This window comes from Xiphophorus maculatus, chromosome 20 (assembly GCF_002775205.1).
Source record: "Xiphophorus maculatus strain JP 163 A chromosome 20, X_maculatus-5.0-male, whole genome shotgun sequence".
Classification (NCBI taxonomy): domain Eukaryota; kingdom Metazoa; phylum Chordata; class Actinopteri; order Cyprinodontiformes; family Poeciliidae; genus Xiphophorus; species Xiphophorus maculatus.
In genome coordinates this window covers 23,192-43,185 of record NC_036462.1, presented here as the reverse complement: position 1 = coordinate 43,185, position 19,994 = coordinate 23,192, and the positions used below count along the sequence as shown (strand labels likewise).

The following is a 19,994-nucleotide window of genomic DNA, read 5'->3' as shown; positions in this document are numbered from 1 at the left end:
AACCCTGGTTTTCATTGTTATTCTCCCTTTTCTTTTCTTGTAGGTTCTCATTTTCATCTTTGAGATTTCTCTGGATCCCCCTTAAAGAATAAACCCTTTAATTTTACCCTCCTTTTTGTCTCTTAATTTTTCCTGGTTTATCTATTGTTACAGCCCCCCTCTAAAATCCCTAGACTGCCTTGGGGATGTAACAGTGAGTCTCTGGATTCTAAGTTTGTTCTAATTCTTTTTCTGGGTTAGTAGTGAGTACTCCATAATTTCTAACAAGTAATACCATAAAAAAGGAAAGGACACATTAAGGAAGTATTGCAACTTTCAGAGAAAACAGACATGAGTGGAAGGCAGTGACATCAAGGAATGCATGTGCTTCCTGTGCTTGTGCATTGCATTTATATGGCCGTGATTGGTGTAGCTCAGTGTCGCTGTATGAGTTTGATATGATGGTGTTATCTAGGAGCATGTCCTTGGGGGCGCTCAACTCCACAGCTACATGAATGATAATAGGAAGGGGTGAAATGGGAATGAGCATTGTGTTTACATATCTTTGAGGAGATTTGAAATATGCAGCCCTTCCAAGGCTACCACAGAAAAGCCAGTTCGGATACAGAATGTGTTAGGTCGGGTAGATTTTAAATTTCAATCTCCCCTAAAGCCTCACTGATACAACTCAGTTCATCCCAATTATCCAAATTAGAGTGGCCATTCCACTGAACCGAAGCTTGCAACTTCTCCAAGATTGATTCCATCCCGTTAGTATTAGAGTCCTCAGCTGGGCTGTGAGTCTCAGCCAGACTCGCATCTCTGTCCACACCACAACAGTCTGAGTGTTCAGTAGTTCGGCCAAATCCGTCACAAATTTGTTGATATGCCAGGTAACAGCAAGCTCCAAGCAGCAGAAATCTTGTTGTTATGAATACATTTAGGGTGTATCCTAATGGGTATGTCACCACAGGACAAAAGGGCTCTCCTGTGCTCAGTCTTCTTGCCGAGAAAATTTGATCAATTACATTGAGAGACCAGTTAACCAGATCCATAATTTGTAGATTTGGAATGGGCATTAGTCCTGTCCAATAAGTTCACCCCAGTTGTGAAAGATATTTGATTTTGAAATCTTCCACTCTCGTGCTCTTATTTTGAAGGTGCAACACAGTGCCTTCAACACTTTCCTCTAAAACAATTTTATTATGAGAAGAGCAGGTCAGGGAAGACATAGGAGAGCCTGGTGGAGCTTCAGGGTGTAAAAGTATAAAAATTATATTAATTATAATGGAACCTGAAAGGGGAACAGATGAGGACTGAGGTCAGGTTTATTTATTTTTTTTAAACTTTTCAACATTTTTTTCATTATTTCCACACTATTTGTAAGGGAAATGGTTAGGAGATATGAAAAGAAAAGGGCTTGAAGAGAGGTTTTACAATAAATGAATTTTTTTTTTTTTGTTATAAGAAATGGGTTATGCAGTAAATAGAGTTGAGATATTTAATAATGTATACATCAGCACATCAGTTGTTAAAATTCTCATATTCTCTAATAAAAACATACTTTCTGGTTCACATTCTGATACTGTACATTACTGTATTGTCTATTGTGAATACATGAATGCCATGCAGGGAAATCAGAGTCAGAGTGAAGGAGAGACAGGTGCAAACCAGCAGGTAAGACACAGTAACAAATAACAATAGATATTTTAATTAAATGTTTGTGGCTGAAAATAACTGGAGAAAAAAACATTTAGGCTTTTTTGCTTCAGTGTGTGTTTGAGATCTAGGACTCATTGAGAGTCATGGCTCATGTTTGGCAAGTTATTGTTACTGAGTTATCAGTTAGATGTGGAAATGATAATTTTCATTTATTTTTGTAACTCAGGGCAAACTGTTGCACCAATGTACTAAGTTGTTCATGAAGAACAAAACTTGTTTTTTAGACTTTATATTTGGTCAAGCAGTAGTGGTCAAACTACTGTATTGAGCTTAAAATTGCTGAGTATCCTTTTACTATCTGTTTTTTACTTTAGAAAGAGAGAATCAGTTCAATTGCCAGTAAACTTATATCAATGCATTTTTGACCAACAATCAAATGTATTTTGACCAAATAAAATATATCAGAATCTGCCAATAAGCTTGCGTGTGCTGCCAGAGTATTTATCTTGGTAATAGAGAGGCAAATGACGAAGTAAGTGTACAGTCCCGGTGTTCTGTTTATCTGTGCTACCCATGAATCTGTCCTTCCACAAGGTAGGACGGATGTAATGTGCATGGGCACATCGATCGCTACGTCACATACTGCTTGCCCAGCAGATTTCTTATAAATTCATCCTACCATGTGTGATGGCCAAATCCATGGCCACACTCTGATGTCGGTAACTCTTTTTATGCACAGTTTATTTTTTCATACAAACACAACAACACTTTAGTTTCAATAAAAACATTTATTAGTTGATTTGAATGCATTTGTTCTATTTGTTAGCGCGCACATTTAGTTAACATATGTATTTATATCAACTTGAAATTAATTTTGTTTGCTTAAGATTAATTCTGTTTGTTTTCCCACCGGTACTTACCTGCCTTGGAGTTACCAGACAAAGGATGGGGGCCAGGGCTCAGCAGGCTTACATGCTGATTGGACTGCACCACTAGTTCCTGCTGGCAGGGGAATTTGTAGTTTCTTTCTTTAGATAAGTTTTGTATTTAAGTAAATATTAGTATTTAAAGTTTCATATTTTTGATTTTCAGTTTTGGGTCTTTAGTTTAGCCAAACTTAGCTGTACTGTTATTTGTTTTGTGTTATTTGTAATTGTATTCTGTTTAGTTACCCCTATTGTGTCTTAATTGGTCTGATCAGCCAGTATATAAACCCCTGTGTGTCATTTCTTTGTTATGTTTGTTTGTGCAGCCAGTTTGTTTACATTTTTTGCCTGAGTTCAGTTTTGTTTCTTTGACCTCTTTTATGAGCTCAGTTTATTTTTTATTTATAATCTTTGGGTTAAAATAAAAACCCTATTTTTCTAATATGTCCTGTGACTCCTCCTGTTTTTAACTCGGTCCATCACACATGGAAGCTTCGTTTCATGTGTTTCATTTCATCGAAGATTATGGTAAGCTTTTTTTAATTTATTTTATACCTGGCTTTCAATAAGCTCCTGTACTACTTCATGTTTTTAGTTTACATGACAGGCAGCTTGTAAATATATTTATAAATGGATTTAGTTTGCTGTCTGCAATGTTGTTACTACTGTAAACAACTCATTGTTTGGCGGTTAATCAGGACAAAATATGTTGTTTTGTGGGCTATTTTGTCCCTATACTTTAAAATATTTTAGTTAAATTATACTTTTTTTATTAAACCTTGCTAAATAGATGTTGGTAGCAATACTATGTGGGATTGAAACTGAGTAATAAGGGTGTAATACAGCATATCTTATCATTCACTCTTGTGTGGCAGCTGAAGGAGGAACAGCTTGTCCTGCTCTCTTCCGTCTTTACTGATAACTTTGCCTGAGCTATTTTTAAAGTGACAGTTTTATAGTTATATTCACATTTTCAACATCATAACTGGATTACTACAAACCTAAGGACTGGGGGATTTTCTTACTTTTATTTTACCTTACTTTTCTTCATCTCCAAGTTGAACCAGGACAAAATGCCTCCGGCCGACCCCAAGGACATAAGCAGTATTATGCAACGACTTCAGGCTATAGAAATGAAGATCAAACAGCTGGAGGTGAACTTTGAAATCAACGCTAACTGTGGAAATCAGACAACTCTTCCTCAAATCAACGGAGAGGTTGTACGACTCGCATCAAGCAGCTCACCCTGGAACGCTCTGGGTGCCAAGCTGAAGCAAAAGTCTCACACCGCAGATCCGATGAGGCGACTGACTGGGAGAACCCCTCACCTGGACGAATCAGTGTGGCCGGCTCTGAGCCAAAACCCACCTTCAACCTCAACACCTACTCCACCAAAGAAAAACAAACAAGCAGCTAAAACCAAAACGGTTCCACCGACCCCACACCCAAGGACAAAGCGACCAGCCCGAGCCTCAAGACATTCTGAGGTGGGAGTTCCACTGAAAAACAGATTTTCTGTACTCCAGCCTGAGCCTCTGAGTGAAACCTCGCTTTCAAACATCAACAATGAGGAAAGACCAACACATCCACCCCCCAAAGCCCCAAAGGACAAAGCGGCTACCAGGAAAATAAAAGGTATGCCAAAAGTGCTTATTGTTGGGGATGAGGCAGTAAATGGAATCAGTCACGTTTGCAATCCCAAGAAAACGAGTGTTTTCTTTTTCTGGTGACACTGTATCTGATTTAACTCGTAAAGTTCTTTCGCTAACCGCTGATCAGCCAGATATTGAGTCCTTAGTTGTGCATGTTGGAGCCAACGATGTGGCAAAGCAGAAATCTGAGATTCTGAAAAAGGACTTTAATATTCTACTGAACACTATGGGAAAGTTAAAAATGAAGTTATTTCTCAGTGGTCCAATTCCATCACATCAATGGGGAGATGAAAAACACTCCAGGCTGGACATGATAAACAAATGGCAAATTAAAATCTGCTCTGCCAGCTCAGTGACCTTCATCGATAACCTCTGGATCTATTGGCAGCGCTTTCACCTTTTTGGAAGAGGTGGACGCAATCTCAGAAGTACAGGCTCAAGGACTTCTGACTAGGAAGAAACACTCGGCTTATCAGGAACAAAAACAAGCTGATACAACATCGACTGGAGACGGAGCGACTGGTTCCCTTCCTCCTTCTTCCCCCCCTCTCTGCTCACCCACTTATTCACAGGATTCACAAGATACACATGAAGAAATGTCTTCTGGACCGGAGTTTCTTCAATTTACAGATGGAATGAATCAACAGGTTGTACTTGGGACGTCTCTCCTTAGCGCTCACTTCATTTAAGCCACCGGACTCTAACTTCCCAGAGGATCCATCACTCTGCGTTTCTGAGTTCTGAGGCCGGGGTCCAGACTTTATCTTTACACCCGTCTTACTCCAGAATGTGTCTGGCCCCCCGGCACTGCAGAACAGGACATTACCTGTCCGGATCACTACAAGAAAATTTACAAGAAACATAAACATAAAATACAGCTGTTTTAATTCAAACATCAGTCCCTTGCCTAAAGGAACCTCAGACTGAAGAACTCTTGGCCTCCACGTCACTTAAACTAGCTCTTTTAAACACAAGATCTCTCTGTGCTAAGGCTCTATTAATTAATGATTTCATCACTGAGCATAATATCGATGTTATGTTTCTGACAGAAACATGGTTGAATGATAATAATGAATCGATCGTACTAACTGAATCTGCGCCTCCCAAATACAATTTCTTCAGTGAGAATAGAAAACACAAAAAAGGAGGAGGCGTGGCTTCAATATTTAAGAATACCATAAATTGTAGTAAAATCTCTTTGGGTCACTTCACCTCTTTTGAGTATCTTGGAATTGAGGTTAAAGGCCACAAACGAACTTTGACTGTAACTCTATACAAAACTCCAACTTTTGTTGAAAATTCCTTTACTGACTTGAATGAGCTTCTATCTCTCATATGTATTGATTATGATTGTTTAATAATTGTCGGTGATTTCAACATTCATGTTGACAACCCCCAAGACAGAGGGGCAAAAAAGCTCGCTAATATTTTAGAGAGTTTTGGTCTAACACAACATGTCAAACAAGCAACACACACTCAAGGACACACACTGGACCTGATTATCAGTAAGGGTGTGAATATTTCCAATGTCTCTGTAACTGATGTCACATTGTCGGATCACTTCGCTGTTATCTTTGAAAGTTCTTTATCTTTTAACCCACTTATACAAACAGCAACCATCACAAAACGTTCTCTCACTGAAAACACAGCAGAAACTTTTAATCAAATCTACTCTTCATCCTCACCCTTAAGCTGTAATGATGTAGATAAGTTGGTAAATGATTTTCAGTCTAAAGTCTCAGATATTATTGATTCCATTGCCCCAATTAAAATGAAGGTTGTGTCTGGTAAAAAGAAATCTCCATGGAGAAATACACAAACAGTTAGATCTGCAAGACAACTCTGCCGTAGGGCAGAACGAAAATGGCGTAAAACTCAACTCCACGTTCATTGTGACATCTATAAAGAAAGACTACGTAACTATCATTTAACACTAAAACATGCAAGAGAGGCTTTCTTTGCAGATGTCATAAACAAAAACATTAACAATGCTCGAGCTTTATTTGCAACAGTAGACAGAATCACAAACTCTCCTGTGACGTTACCGCCTGAATTCCAATGTATTGCCGCCTGCAACCAGTTTTCCAGCTTCTTTTCAGAGAAAATTCAAAAAATCAGAGGATTAATCTGTACATCCACTATAAAGTCAGTACCAATGTTGTGCCCAAACAAAACAAATACAGGAAAAATGACCCAATTTCAACTACTTAATTATAAAACCCTACAGGAAATTATAAGTCAACTAAGCTCCAGTTTCTGCTGTCTAGATGTTTTACCCACACATTTCTTTAAGAAAGTCCTGCCTGTTATTGCTAATGACCTGATCCAAGTAGTAAACTCATCGCTCTCATAAGGCGTTTTCCCTCAGGCTTTGAAAACAGCAGTAATCAAACCACTTATAAAAAAGAACAGTCTGGACAAATCACTAATGCAGAATTACAGGCCGATCTCCAACCTCCCATTCATCAGCAAAGTTATTGAAAAAGCTGTGTGTAAACAATTAAATAGTTTCTTAACGATAACCAACCTCTTAGACTCCTTCCAGTCTGGTTTTCGTGCTCACCACAGCACAGAGACCGCCCTCGTAAAAGTGTTCAATGACATCCATATAAATACGGACTGTGGGAGAACCACAGTGTTGGTTCTGTTGGACCTCAGTGCAGCTTTTGACACTGTTGACCATGACATGTTACTGAATCAACTGGAGAGTTGGGTCGGACTCTCCGGTCAAGTGCTTAACTGGTTTGAATCCTACATAAAGAACAGGGATTTCTTTGTTTCAATTGAAAACTTTTCATCAAAGACGTCAAAGGTCACATGTGGGGTACCCCAAGGTTCAATCATAGGACCCCTTTTATTCAATATCTATATGCTCCCACTAGCTCGGGTGCTAACAGGAAATAATATTAGCTACCATAACTATGCAGATGACACACAGCTCATTACGATGTCACCAGGTGACTCAGAGCCTATCCAATCACTGAACAGATGCTTAGAACAGATAAATGTGTGGATGTGCCAAAACTTTCTCCACCGCGACCTGAGTCGTTGGATTAGAGCGGGAGAAAATAAAAAATGATTATGAAAAAATAAAAAAGTACAGTAGGACAAATGGTGAGTCACCTGATTTCACTGCTCTTCTGACTGAGCCGCTGTATCCTGACTCCACTCTGTAGCATTTTTTTTTTCTAAAGCCTGCGGTGCAGGTGTGTTTTTTCGAGAGAAGAACATAGTTATTGGTAGTTGTCGCTCTTTTTTCTTCTGGGCAAAAAGATTTTTATAAACCGATATGCCACCATCGATTATGTTAAATATGGCAAGCTGTTTTACGTACGTGTACATATTAAACCGCAACGTTGTTGACACACAGGTAGAGAAGAAGCGGAGAGACTGTTTAGCCAATCAGAATGCAGAACACAATGCACGATGCAAATCCGTGAAGCAGCGAGACCGTGAAAGGTGAAACGCAATATAGCGAGGGTTCACTGTAAATGTTAAAAATGGCTAAATCTGGCTAAATTTTAATAAATGTGGCCAAATGTCACTAAACATGACTAAATGTTAATAAATTTAGCTAAATGTGACTAAACGTAAAAAAGTTCTTTATTTATGCAAGACAGTTCCTTTTTGCGACCATGTATCTCACCTTTGAGGAGGAGCTCCTTAACCACTGCCTCAGCTTTGGTCTGGTCTATGTCCACCACAGCCACCTTGGCACCAGCCTCACCCAGGGCATGAGCAAACCCCCGGCCAATGCCCTGCCCGCCACCTGTCACATAGGCCACCTTCCCATCCAGACGCATCCGATCCAGGATGAAACGCCCCTTGACACCTCGAAAGACTTCATCGTCCGTAATGTCATCCTAATGGACAAGATCTAACTATCAATGTCTTTGTTTAAGGCTTATTCAGAGATAACCATACCAAGAGGAAAGTGTCAGCAAGTTTCAACTGTACCTGAGAGAGCAAATATGCTGAGGTCAGAGAGACACGCCTTATAAGACTGATGCCATCTCTGAGAGGGATGATGACCTTTCAAACACAAAGGGTGACATTAACATTAAAAGGGAATAGGAATCAAAAACCCAAATGAAGTCAGAGAAGTACCTGCTCTACCCGGGGATCATTCGCAATAAACTGGTTGAAATCTCGAAGAGCCAGGCCGTTGATATCCGTAGTGTCTTTAAGATAAACCCTTGCTTTGAAGAGTGAGTTATCTACACATATAACCCCTTGCAATGTCAACAAGTTATTGTCCATAATAAAGTTGTAGTAATTGATATAATTACTCTTGTCTGCATCAATGAAGACCATGTCGAATTGGTCACCGGTGGCGGCTAATTCCTGGGAAAAAAAAGAAAAGGGACGTGACATAATTACAAAACTTGCAAGTGTGCACTAAAATGTCAGTTAATAACTGACCAGTCTGGTTATGAAAACAAACTGACACAAACAGTGACAGGAAAAGTAAAGAGGTGAAGAAGTGCAGCAGGTCAATCTGTACCAGGTCACCTTCCAGAATATTCAAATAAGAAGATTTTTTGAAATATGTAAAACATATGTTTTTTTGTCTCACTGGACTGTCGCTGACAAGAACACAGAGTAATTATTTCTCATTTAAGAATTACTTACAACTCCACAACTTCTTAGTTTAAGCACAGATTTCTTGCAAACACACTAATTTCTTTAATTTGGCAGCAGTTGTGTGTATAGTCAACTGGCAGCGGATGAACCTTTGCCACAGATTGTGCTGAATCTACACACCAGCCACTGCCTCTAGAGTCTAGAGGTAAAAAGCATGAACCACATATGAGGGGTCATTTTATCAAGGCTGTTTGTACACTGAAGTTGCTTAATTTCCTAGGTTTTGAAATCACATTTTGCTTTTCATTGTAAAATGTTGATCTTAGGTTTCTGCATATCTGTTGGATACCTTTGTAGGCTTCTCATGGTATTTATACATTGCAGCCATAGAATGTGTACCAAAGACAAACACAACCTCTGAGTCGAATGGTTTTTGAACCCAAACTTGAATGTAGTACATCTGACTAAAAACGTGATGTCACAAACGTCTTTGCCAACACAGAGTTAGTGTATTTTAGCTGATGCAATGCAGTGCCATGTGTGTATTCACATTAATATATTTGCAACTGCAAATAAATATTATGCAACACATTGCCGATGTGCGTGAACTAATTGGCAATATGGGAGCTGAAGTGATCTTTACAACATGCACACTGCCAGTCTGTAAATAGGCCTGTCAACTGGGTGAAAACAAATCAAACTAATTAACAAATAGAAAATGCAGATGTTAACCAGGGGTGCAATATTTCTCAAGTCAGTAGAGTAAGTGAATTTTATATTAAGGTAAGTTGAGTTTTTCCACTTATGTTCTATTCAGGCATTTCATATATACAGTATGGAGAACTTGGTTATCATGACATTATCTCCACGTATCAGGGCAGCTTTACTCTACAAAAAGGATATCTGAAGAATGTATTCTAATTGCTTAATTGAATTTAATAAGTCACCTGTAATTGTGAGGATGTCACACCATCCAGATGAACATGTTCATCTATAGCTAAATGTTGTTAAAGTTAACTATCAATGTCTTTATTTAAGATAATTTTAGAAAGGACATGGAGGCTAAATAAGACCAGTTCTCTACATAAATTCAGGGCTAAATAAGGACATGATCTTAAACAAAAAATAAAAGTATGTCCATGATATTAGAGAAATACACAGCTCAAAAAATAAAGGGAACACTTAAAAAAACAATGTAATGCAGTCACACCTTTGTAGAATCAATGCCACCAGTTAGTAACACTTATTGTGAATCAATTTCACCTGCTGCTGATGAGAGGCAATTCGCAAGACAACACCTATAAAAGCGTGATTTTGCAGGTGGTGATTACAGATCATTTCTCTGTCCTTTTCCTTTCTAGTTTATCAATGCTGTCCCTCATCAAGGGATCATGAGGCGTTTTTTACAGCCCACCTGTCAGGTTTTGCGGTGTGAGTGGTGGTGAGGCAGAGGCAGCAAACCCAGGTAGCGATAAACTAGATGATTTAATAAGATGCAAATCCAAAATCCAAAAGTCCAGAACACAGAGGAAAAGGAAAGATAACATACAATGATAAAATAATTTATATTGCTATTTTCACCCTGTAGTTTGTACTATAAAGTACCTATTTTTCATTTAGCTTAACCAGTTCTGATTATTTTTTCTTAAAAATTGCTGAATCTTCGCATTTTCCCATTCAAATGCTTGGAAGTGAAGTTGGTGAAGCAGCAGCGAGCTGAGCTTCACCTTCGATTGCGCAACCTCTCGCTATCTGCGCTGGCTGCCATTCTATGAGAGCATGCTCCTCCTATCTGTACGTCCATCCATCCATCCATCCATCCATCCATCCATCTTCTTCCGCTTATCCGAGGTCGGGTCGCGGGGGTAGCAGCTTCAGAAGGGAGGCCCAGACTTCCCTCTCCCCAGCCACTTCTTCTAGCTCTTCCGGGGGAACCCCGAGGCGTTCCCAGGCCAGCCGAGAGACATAGTCCCTCCAGCGTGTCCTGGGTCTTCCCCGGGGCCTCCTCCCGGTGGGACGTGCCCGGAACACCTCACCAGGGAGGCGTCCAGGAGGCATCCTGACCAGATGCCCTAGCCACCTCAACTGGCTCCTCTCGATGTGAAGGAGCAGCGGCTCTACGCTGAGTCCCTCCCGGATGACTGAGCTTCTCACCCTATCTCTAAGGGAGAGCCCAGCCACCCTACGGAGAAAACCCATTTCGGCCGCTTGTATCGCGATCTCGTTCTTTCGGTCATGACCCAAAGCTCATGACCATAGATGAGGGTGGGAACGTAGATCGACCGGTAAATCGAGAGCTTCGCTTTTTGGCTCAGCTCTCTCTTCACCACGACGGACCGGTACAGCGCCCGCTTGACAGCAGACGCTGCGCCAATCCGCCTGTCGATCTCCCGCTCCCTTCTTCCCTCATTCGTGAACAAGATCCCGAGATACTTGAACTCCTCCACCTGGGGCAGGACACCCCCCTTGACCCGGAGAAGGCACTCTACCCTTTTCCGGCTCAAGACCATGGCCTCGGATTTGGAGGCACTGATCCCCATCCCGGCCGCTTCACACTCTGTTGCGAACCGCTCCAGCGAGAGCTGCAGATCATGACCTGATGAGGCCAGTAGGACCACATCGTCTGCAAAAAGCAGAGACGAGATCCTAAGGCCACCAAATCGGATCCCCTCAACACCTTGGCTGCGCCTAGAAATTCTGTCCATGAAAGTAATGAATGGTAAATGGACTGAACTTATACAGCGCTTTTCCAGTCATTTTTGACCACTCAAAGTGCTTTACACTAGAGTCACATTCACCCAGTCACACTCACAAACACGCACACATTTATACACCGATACGCAGATCGGTAGGCAATTTGGGGTTACGTGCCTTGCCCAGAGGCACATCGACATGTGGCAGGAGGAAGCTGGAATCGAACCTACAACCTTCCGATCGCAAGACGACTACTCTACCAAAGAGCCACAGTCGCCCCATTAATGAACAGAATCGGTGACAAAGGGCAGCCCTGGCGGAGTCCAACTCTCACCGGAAACGAGCCCGACTTACTGCCGGCAATGCGGACCAGACTCTGACACCGGTCATACAGGGACCTGACAGCCCGTATCAAAGGGCCCGGTACCCCATACTCCCGGAGAACCCCCCACAGGGCTCCCCGAGGGACAGGGTCGAACGCCTTCTCCAAGTCCACAAAACACATGTAGACTGGTTGGGCGAACTCCCATGCACCCTCCAGGACCCTGCCGAGGGTGTAGAGCTGGTCCAGTGTTCCACGACCAGGACGAAAACCACACTGCTCTTCCTGGATCCGAGGTTCGACTATCCGACGGACCCTCCTCTCCAGGACCCCTGAATAGACCTTGCCAGGGAGGCTTAAGAGTGTGACCCCTCTATAATTGGAGCACACCCTCCGGTCCCCCTTTTTGAACAGGGGGACCACCACCCCGGTCTGCCAGTCCAGGGGAACTGCCCCCGATGTCAATACGCTATAGCCTCCGCCATATTGTTAGTGGCTTATCTACCAGCAAGCTAATACAAGTGAATGGCCAAACTTCGTAAAGTGCCGTTCTGCAAAGTATTTTATGTTAATGAATGTCACTGACACAATCTCTCACACACTATTATATTTAGGAATGGAAAAAAACAAACAAAAAAAAATAATGTTTCAAACTTTTTGATGTGATTTTTTAATTGTTTTGGGGTACAATAATTACATTTGATACAGCTGATTCTGATAAATCGTTTTTGTTGATGAACACGCACAACCCCACACACACGCACACCCCCACACACACCCTTACAGTGGTGTATTCATGAACATATTAACACAATTCCATAATTCAATGGGCATTTGCTATTTCAAGATATGAATAAAAACCGTAACTTCATTAACATTTTTAGGCATTTTATTGTAAAGACAAACTTTGATAATAGTTGTCAAACTTTAGCTACATAATTTTACTTTAAATATGTTGACTGTGCTATAGTCAGCAATGTGAACAAAATCTAACAGATTAAATTATTTTTAATTTCTTGACATAAACTGTCATAATACCCTAGTAATTCAAATTGATGTATTTCACTTAAAATACACAAAAAGTGAAAGAAAAAAGTGTAATTATACTGTGTATATTATACTGTTGCCAGTATAGTAATACTGGCAACACAGAGCACAGGCAGGGGTTCAGTCTGCTGGTCAAGCTGGGAGCAGTTTGGTGACCGGGCCTTCTGAGACATCTGGCTAGTCACAGGTTAAAACAAATGATAAAAATTATCTTAATGATAAAAATTAACAGTGTAATAGAAAATACATCCCTGATTCATTCACATTCAGGAAAAAAAAACATATCTTCACCATATTGACTTAGCATTTAAACACAGACATTGTGGAGATGAGCTGGAAAACAGAAGTCTGAAGAAAAACAGCTCCAGGTCTGATCTTTATGGACCTGTCCTGATGAAATCCTCCGGTCTCCACGCTGCTTTCTGGATTAATGTACTTTCAGTACACTTCAGGTTCGCTGTTATATCAAACAAATTATTTTAATCTACATAAATTATAAGAAACATCTTACAGACAACTGACGTACCTTAAAGTAACCATGTTTGACCACAAACAGCGACTTGTCTTGTGACCTTTTAGGTAACCATGGCAACAATAAATAAACGGCAAAAGCGCCTGTTACAGGTTTCTCATTGCTTCTCCCTCTTTAGAAAAACACATTATAAAAAAAAAGTTAGCTAAGCTAAGAAAATAATCAGAGTAGTTAACTGGGGCAATTTAGTTACAAAGGAAATATTTCTCTGTTGTTTAGAAGCTTGTTTCACCACGAAAATGCACAGTACTGGCCACAAAATCAAGAAATTCTCCTCGTAAATTTAAGTTATTATTATCTTTAATTCTTACCTGTGAAAGGTAAAGGCAGTGGGTCCACACTGTACTGTAAAACGGTTGAAATTAGTCCATGCAGCACGTTCTCTCTACTGCCACTTTCAAGATGGCGGTGACGTAAGTAGGATTCAGCGTATACATATTCATGCCTATTGTCCAATCAGCGATCTCTCAGGTCTCACACTGGGACATACCTCTTCCGTTTTGTTATTGTTGTGGCGTTTTTGTAAGTTGTAATTGTGCTTCATTAATGTTGTTGTGTTTTGTAATTTGTAATTGTGCTTCGTTAATGTTGTGTTTTTGTCATTTGTAATTGTGCTTCGTTAATGTTGTTGTGTTTTTGTAATTTGTAATTGTGTCCCATTATTGTTGTTGTGCTTTTGAATTTGTAATTGTGCTTCGTTAATGTTGTTGTGTTTTTGAATTTGTTGAAGTGGTTTGCACCTCAGGGCCACCGTAACTTTTACCATTTAACAAAAACTCACAGACCACCCAAATTCAAGTTGTCCCCACAACTTGAAGTAGAAAACATATGGAAAACACATGGATATCAAAAAGTCCTTAAGTGTGTAAAATTTCAACAGTTTAGGGATATTTGAAATTTAGAAGAATAAAAGACAAATTGACTTAAATTGCATGGACAAAAACAAACATTTTCTTTCAGCCACTGGTCAGTAAAATAATTTTATTTTAAGTGTTAAGATGCAGTTAGTCAGTGTGGGGCGCAACACTGTTCATCCCCTCTTCACTGGCATATTGCATTCAGCACAGCCGCAGACCAAGACCAAGATCTGCATGCCTGTGTACCGTAATAATGAAACAAAAACTCCATCATGGACCTCTACACATTACAATGCACATCATGAAAGACTCCATCCATCCTGCACACAGTCTGTTCCATCTCCTTCCCTCAGACAGGAGGCTGGGGAGCATCCAGAGCAAGACCAACAGGCTGAAAAACAGTTTCCTCCCTGCAACCGTCAGACTGCTGTTTGAGAAAGACTGCTTCATGCAATAATCTTTGTCGATGCAGAATGATGGGCTTCAAATTGTTTGGAAAGCTTCTTTAGGTCCAGGTTTATTAGCCATCAACAATTGATTCTCTAAGGTGATCTCTCTCATCCCTGGCAATATGTTAACATAGACTTGTTTGCTCTAAAGCAGCCAACTGTCAATACTTCCCCCTTTTTATAAAGGTGGTCATGTGTGTTGATGAACACTTGGATGCTACTTTTCCTGTTAAGTCCTATGGTAAATAGCCTGTACTTGTGTTGCGTTTACCAAGTCCAGAGGACACCAAAGTGCTTCACACTACATTCAGTCATTCACACATCCATGCAGACATTCACACAGACAGTGGTGAGTATTACATTGTAGGGGCAGTCTGACAGAGCACTGGTGCCACTGGGCCTTCTGACCACCACCAGCAGGTAAGGCAGGTGAAGTGTCTTGCTCAAGACACCGCTGATTGTGGAACAAACCCCTACCACAATCATTGTATGGTACCAGCAACGTACTTAACTTTTCCTTCACATGACCAGTGATAGAAACATTGTTGTGTCCACAAATCATACAAATCGCAAATAGAGTCATCTGCATGCAGACCAGTGGGACCCCTTTAAGGTCTGTAGTATATTAATGCTATCCTTCAGGAAGTCAATGCGAGATGTTACTTAGATCACTCTGACACCAACTGTCTCTCACCTTAAGGGTCTCCATGGCAGATCCAATCTTGACAGTTATCTTTTTACCATGTGGAGACTTTTCAAAGATGGGCTGAGAGAACTCTTTAAGGTACGGTTCTAGCTCACAGGCCACCAGGCAGCCATCTTCTGGAAGCCCCTCTGCCATGGACAGAGCTCCATAACCGGTGAACATCCCAATCTCCAGGACCCTCTTGGCTTGACTCATGTGGATCAGCATCTGAAGGGTCTGACCTGCCAAAAAGCACGCCCAATAACATATCATAATGAAACACATAACAAAGGAAATGTAATAATAATAAAAGGTGCATATAAATGTCCCACCCTCAACATGGCCAGTGATGCACTCCTTTGGAAGCCGGAACTTAGTCTTGCCCTCCTCAAACACTTGGTCCCAGTTGTGAGACATGGTCTTCCTACCAATAAGTACGCATGACTGTTTTTACATCTTGGGACACTGCTGAGTAAAGATATTCACACCCCTGGGACATTTAAACATTATATCATCTTACAACTACAAATATCAATGTATTTTATGAAACAGACAAACACAAAGCAGTGCATCATTTTGTGCTGCATGGAAATGTACACATGGTTTTCAGCAAAACAAAATCTGAAATATGTGTTATGCATTTGCATCCAGTCCTCTTTAACACCTCTAAACAAAAGCCAGACAAATTAGTTCAGAGTGCCCCTAGAAGGGGGAAACATGGAAGGTGGTCAAAGCTAAAGATTGGTGGAGCTAAACACCAGGGAAATCCTGAATGAGGTTTTATTAACATAGATAGTCTGAATACAGATGAATGCAAGACTTTTCAGATTTTATTTATAAAAACTTTTGTAGAAACTTTTGTAAACTATGTACCACTTTGATTATCTACAACTTATTCTATTTTCATACTATTGTGTTTAATTAAATGTGCCTTTTCACTTGTTTTTGTTGTTTAATTTTTCTGTTCTGTCTTGGTGAAACACTTTTTTTTTTACATGTGACATGTGTTCTATGTTAAAAAAAATCTATGTTGATCTTGCACATTACATTTATAGATTTACATATTTTCATATACATACTTGTTTATTATCCTTTGATTTTATTTCTTTAATTCATTTAATATTTCAGTTATATTTAAATTACTTATAATTTAACATGTGTTATAAATTTTATGTCACTAATTATTTAATTTATATTTGCTAATCTTTAACACTGGGCTCCTTTAAATGTAGACTAAAAACCAACCTGTTTCGAGTTGCCTTAAGCATAATCGATTAAGAATTTAACAATGGCACTTGACTAAATGCAGTGTTTCAATTGTTGATTCTATGCATAAGTTTGTGTTTTTATGATGTAAAGTACTTTGAAATGCCTTGTTGCTGAAATTTCCTATGTAAATAAAATTTGATTGATTGATTGATTGAAACTGGGAGTAGTTTGTCAACAAATTAGCAGTTTCCCCTTGGGGATCAATAACATATAAGTTGATTCTGTTTCCATTAAAATACACAAACGTTTGTGATAATAATGTAAAGAACTAGTTTCAGGGATATGAACTAGGGATGCTCTGATCAGGTTTTTTGCTGCCGATTCCGATACCGGTCACCCAGGAGGAAGATCTTTGCCGATCACCGTTCTCTGCCTATCACCTGGATTGGCTGTTAATTTTTTGCTTTAGGCATAAATGCTGCTATGTAATCTGACAAAATGGAAAAATAATCTGGCAATAAATTCACCTGATTTGGACATAAACATGCAGAATATTTTCAGGCAGAATACAGCAGCTATTCAGTCAAAACGACAATGGAAAAACCTACAATCAGTAAAACAATACATATTTAACAGTCAGGTTCTCTGTACCATAAATTATACATGAGTCAAATAAATCTCACAACACTGCCTATATAAAATAAAAAAGAAATATTAATTCAGAGTCAAATGTAGGTTGCATCAAAATAAAGAATCCCGAGTTTCTGAATCAAAACTTCCTGACAGCATGTCTAGCTGATTATAATGTTGGTTCTGATTGGCTGGTTCTGACTGAGCGGAGTAATTCTGCAGAACACAGGGAGGAGATCAATTTTCTTTTCAGAGATTATCTAGTTGATGTTATTACATAGCGAAAGTTTTAATACATATGTAAAATCTTTTTTTTGTTTGTTTATTTAAGTTACAAGCTGCAGCTTTAAGCAGATGTTTGGTGTAAGAGTTCACTGCGTGTGGAGCAGAAGCGAAGCTTCGTCTGTGAAGCGGGAGCAGAACCAGCATCTTACAACATTAGCTCACTGACATAAAGTATTTTTCGGGTAATTTTTTAGCTTTTTGAAAATTATGCTCTTCCGGGTGAGTATTGGTAGCTGTGCACTGCTTTACCTGCTACCGGATTGCTCCGGATGTCCCTTTTTTTTCCTGTAGCCAATGTAGCCAAACTCCCTCAAGTGTTTGTTTATTTAAACGTCATATTATATTTGTTGTGTTGATCCATTTTGATGTGCTTCACCTCCGAGGTTCAGCGGAACACGCAAACTTCCCCATTCACTCTCAGAACGTTATAGTTCCTCGCGACATTGCTTAGGATTTGTTGCTGCGCGCTTGCACAGTGTGAAGGAAAGAGGAGATGAGCTGTACGGGCAGGCTGCGAAGTGAGATGCAGGTGATTGGCAACAAGAGACAGTGATCGGCGATCACCGATCATACACTTTTTTACGGAAATCGGACGATTATGATCTGTGGCCGATCAATTGGCACACCTCTAGTATGAACGCTTCAACAAGGGACTGCATTTCACACAGTAAAACACTTTTATTATCAGATGATTTCGTGGAGAGAATAAAAAGCAAAGTCATACTTATACAGCTCCGCCAGAGGTTCGCTCTCTTTGGTGGTAATTTTCTCCAGGTAGTTATCCAGTCCACTGGCAATGTCGAGAGCCTTCTGCAGGTGGCTTTTCAGTTCCTCTGGAACGGTGGCACATGCTGAAGCTATGCCCTTAGCCTTTGTCAACAGATCCACTATGACCTCCACAGGGGTGTCAGGAACTGGGACAATCACAAGAGCATGTCAATTCAATTCAAAAATACTTTATTGATCCCAACGGGAAATTAAATATATCAACTACCAGGAAATTACTTCTGCTCCATTCTGCAATTCATTTCTGCAGCCAAGCATCAAACTGTTTTGATTTGAACTTATTCAGTAATAAACAGTGCATAATAATCAACAGGTGTACATTAAATCAACCACGTAAATATCCCAGATTTAACCACCAGGGTTAATTTTCATTTATAGTCCTCTGGCAGGTTGATGGTAAAAATAAAAAAACAATTAACATATAAAACATAATTTACAACAAGTTACAGAAATTGAATATTAGAACGAGATGGTTAATGTAAAAAAAAAAGTCAAACCCATGTAGACAAATGCAAAACAAGATATTCTAATTTAAAACATGAAAGCATTGTGATCATTTAAAAAGGTTAAATGATTTTCTAAAATGCTTCAATGAATGTTGAAGTTACAAAAGAAGTATAAACATCTATTTAAGTGATATAAATACCAGGGTGATTAGTGAGTCTATACACATACTCATCAGCACAATAAACAAAAATATTGAAATGCAAATGTAAATATTGCATTGCAAGTGATCAGCCAAGTTTACGGTGAGTGTGCAACTGTTATTGAAGTTTTACTCATCATAAGAAGCTCCCTGAGATGAGACAGAAGTTTTCTACTTGAACACAGCCTGGATTCTATCTGGACTGGTAAAGAGAGTAAAGAGTACTGAGATTCTCTCGCTATCTCCTTTAACCACTCTAACCTATCGGTACAAAAAAATTAAGTAACGAACTTACCTTTGTCAGGCAGCATATTTACCGTTTATGGGCGGGACGTCGGTTTCTGCAGCTGACAACCACGGAGGGTTTACGGGCTGCTGGAGGTCCAGAGGTTTCGGTTATATCATGTAACCCACAGAGGGGAGGAGGAGTGACAGCTTGAATCTGTTACCCAACACGTGAACAGCGCCATTATCCAACTCAGTGTGGCACGTGACGGTTGCGCTCGTGGAAGATAGCCAGTTTTCTCTACCGGGGGTGGGGGACGATGGGAGCGGCTGAATGCAACCAGAGTTTGTGAGATAGAGCTCCGAAACCCTCAAGAGTCTCAGGTGCTTTTGTAACAACTCGATTGATATTATTTAAGCATATTCGATTAAAAGTTTAAAGTTTAAAGAGCAAACAACCGTAAAAGAGACATTTGTAGACGTTTAAGCTCTACTAATATATAGAGAACAACAGCTGTCAAAAATTTGGTGTATGTCTTCCCCTTCTATCTCTGCCTTTACTCCTGTCTGGGCAACTGTTGAATAAACAACACTATTTCCATAAAGAAAACATTAAAAATGCAAGTTTTTGTATGTCAGTGATGTGCAGTCAGGGGAGGAAGGTGAGGCAGAGTCTCACCTGTCATCATGGAAGAATAATAATAAGATCATTTATATTGGTACTTTCAACCTGTGGTTTGTACAATAAAGTATTTTTCATTTAGCTTAACCAATTTTGTTTATGTTTTCTTGAAAATGCTAAATTTTCACAATTTCCCATTCAA

The 19,994-nt window shown here is 39.9% G+C and overlaps 1 protein-coding gene across 1 annotated transcript in view; it reads right to left on the bottom strand.

Annotated features, from left to right (window-relative positions):
• LOC102222561 overlaps window positions 1-19,397 on the bottom strand; it is a 45,229-nt gene extending 25,832 nt beyond the window's left edge. Inside the window, exons 1-7 of the mRNA XM_023325108.1 lie at window positions 19,241-19,397; window positions 18,238-18,427; window positions 15,722-15,813; window positions 15,399-15,631; window positions 8,327-8,563; window positions 8,177-8,251; window positions 7,866-8,082 (exon numbers count right to left, since the gene is read on the bottom strand). Of these exons, the coding sequence (XP_023180876.1) occupies window positions 7,866-8,082; window positions 8,177-8,251; window positions 8,327-8,563; window positions 15,399-15,631; window positions 15,722-15,813; window positions 18,238-18,427; window positions 19,241-19,256 (1,060 nt within the window). The 5' untranslated portion in view covers window positions 19,257-19,397. The remainder of the gene's footprint in view (window positions 1-7,865; window positions 8,083-8,176; window positions 8,252-8,326; window positions 8,564-15,398; window positions 15,632-15,721; window positions 15,814-18,237; window positions 18,428-19,240) is intronic.
• Window positions 19,398-19,994: the final 597 nt, after the last annotated feature.